Source organism: Astatotilapia calliptera, chromosome 8 (genome assembly GCF_964374335.1).
Source record: "Astatotilapia calliptera chromosome 8, fAstCal68.1, whole genome shotgun sequence".
Lineage (NCBI taxonomy): Eukaryota > Metazoa > Chordata > Actinopteri > Cichliformes > Cichlidae > Astatotilapia > Astatotilapia calliptera.
In genome coordinates this window covers 10,188,887-10,191,306 of record NC_137429.1, presented here as the reverse complement: position 1 = coordinate 10,191,306, position 2,420 = coordinate 10,188,887, and the positions used below count along the sequence as shown (strand labels likewise).

The window sequence follows — 2,420 nt, the reverse complement described above, 5'->3', positions numbered from 1 at the left end:
TGTATTTCACTTTGGATTATTTGCGAAGGATTCCTTTTGTAACGTCTGTATACACTGTCACCCAATTTAAGCAGCGGTGCGTAATTACGCGTCGTTATTGAGAAAGTTCGAAACCACTAACGTTCCTTAATGTGGGCATACTTTACAATTAACACGAAGTTCGTCGCTGCATTTAAAAGAAGTATCGATGCTCATTGATAGGGAGATTGGGTGAGTTGGGTGTAGCAAGACAGAGAAGGGGGGTGTGACCAAATCAAAACTTTTCTTCAATGGGCTACCTGTGGAGGACCCGGGCGCTGCGCATAAATACTCCTGCTTCTCCGAATAAGTTCTGTCCTGAGGGAGAGACACAGAGACGAAATTAGGTTTGGGGAATCTGTTTAAGGCGGATTATGAATGCTTTTGGACACCAACCATCTAACCCACAGAGCAGCCCTATTCAGCACCACAGCGCCCAAGAGCTCCTGGACATGGCCGTGTACTGCGACAACTACGGCGTTTACCAGCAGAATCTGCATCACCATCACACTCAGAGGCCGCCTACTCACCCCTCCGGTTACGGCCTCGGAGAGTACTCGTCCCCCTCTACAAACCCATACCTATGGCTAAACGGACCGAGCATCAACTCTTCTCCTTATCTTCAAGGGAACAACGGCACGTCTTATATTCAGTCTGGATACGGGTCTAACCAGAGGCAGTTCTTACCGCCTCCCACCGGGTTTGGTGGAGCAGACCTGGGATGGCTATCCATATCCAGCCAGCAGGAGCTCTTCAAAATGGTTAGACCACCTTATTCTTACTCCGCACTGATAGCGATGGCCATACAAAATGCCCAGGACAAAAAGTTGACTCTCAGTCAGATTTATCAGTATGTGGCCGATAACTTCCCTTTCTACAAGAAGAGCAAAGCTGGGTGGCAGAATTCAATTCGCCACAACTTGTCACTGAACGACTGTTTCAAAAAAGTGGCACGGGACGAGGATGACCCTGGTGAGTTTTTTTTTTTTTTATAAACCTCTCATAATTTTCTGTGATTATATATCAGAGAATCATTACTACTTTTGTTTGTAAACTTTATCAAAAGTATTTCTGAAATACCAGAGACGTTTAATTATTGATTTTTATTTATTTATTTATTTATTTTTAGATTTTAATGTGAAAAGTCAAGTGAACTGTTCAGTTGTGAGCAGGAACAAATTTGAATTCAAAGTATTCGCATGTCAGCGTTTTTCATCCCCCCCTTCTTTATTTCTTCTGTTTCTTATACAGGTAAAGGAAACTACTGGACTCTTGACCCAAACTGTGAGAAGATGTTCGACAACGGGAACTTCAGGCGTAAGAGAAAGAGGAGATCAGATTTGAACGGAGCTGACAGCACAGCTCTTCCACTTAAATCTGAAGACGGCGCACACAAGCTCGCCGACACTGCCAGCCTCCTGAGTGCCTCCCCGCCCAGCCTGCACGGCTCTCCGGCCTCCACTGAGCCCAAGTCGTCCCCGTCTCCCTCCGCGGAGCACAGCCCCTGTTTCAGCAGCTTCTCATCCAGCGTGAACTCGATCCTGGCGAGCAGCGGGGGAAGCGACGGGGCCCGGGGCGTAGAGCGTGGAGACTACGGCTCCGGGCACGTCGGGGGACTATCTCAGCCCAGAGAGGGCATGTCTGGACTGGGCTCCTACTCGCCTTCTGTGATCTCTCCTCTGAACTCTGACAACAGCAGAATGAACTATTACACATCAGTGCAGAGCCTCTCCAACCATTTCAGTGTGAATAACCTCATATACAACCGGGAAGGAACAGAGGTGTAGACTGCTCACAGTTCTTATGTAACCACCCGTTAATACTAATTTTCTGGTGTGGTTGGCCACCTTGTAGTATGACTACTGGAACTAAACTGGTGTTTATCACAGTGACTCTCTCAAACTGAGAAAATTTGTCAGTGCATCTTCCCACTGAGATCTGATGGGTAGATTTAAAAAAACAAAACAAAAAACAACACACTGTAGCAGCTGGATTGGACCAGTTAGTCTTTAAAGAAGATGCCTATGTACAGAAATTATTTTCATAAGAAGAACCATGTATGTTAGACTTAATTGTGTTTTATTTAAACTTGTGTCCTCTATGTTTGAATAAAAGTCATTTATTTGAACTCCATATTCAAGGCTTATGTGTCATTTTCCTGTTTTTCCTCTGGAGAGCTGGATGCACTAGTCAGAAATAGTCAAGGCTTTGACTGTATGAAATTCTATATAATTAATGAGAGTTACTATGTTTTATTCCCCACGTGAATCTGGCAGTACAAAGCATTTTCAGACTTTTTCTGGATTTTTCCTCAAAATAAATACATTTATGTGTTTCCTTGGACACCATGTTGTCTGCTGTAGGGTCATTCATTGATGATGTATCAACATCAGCACATGGGG

At 44.6% G+C, this 2,420-nt stretch overlaps 1 protein-coding gene across 1 annotated transcript; it reads left to right on the top strand.

Annotated features, from left to right (window-relative positions):
- Nucleotides 1-206: 206 nt before the first annotated feature.
- foxi1 (forkhead box i1) lies at nucleotides 207-2,151 on the top strand. The gene is made up of 2 exons (XM_026177688.2): nucleotides 207-990; nucleotides 1,270-2,151. The coding sequence occupies exons 1-2, from the start codon at nucleotides 393-395 to the stop codon at nucleotides 1,803-1,805; spliced, it is 1,134 nt and encodes a 377-aa protein (XP_026033473.1). The 5' UTR covers nucleotides 207-392; the 3' UTR covers nucleotides 1,806-2,151.
- The last annotated feature ends 269 nt before the right edge of the window (nucleotides 2,152-2,420 follow it).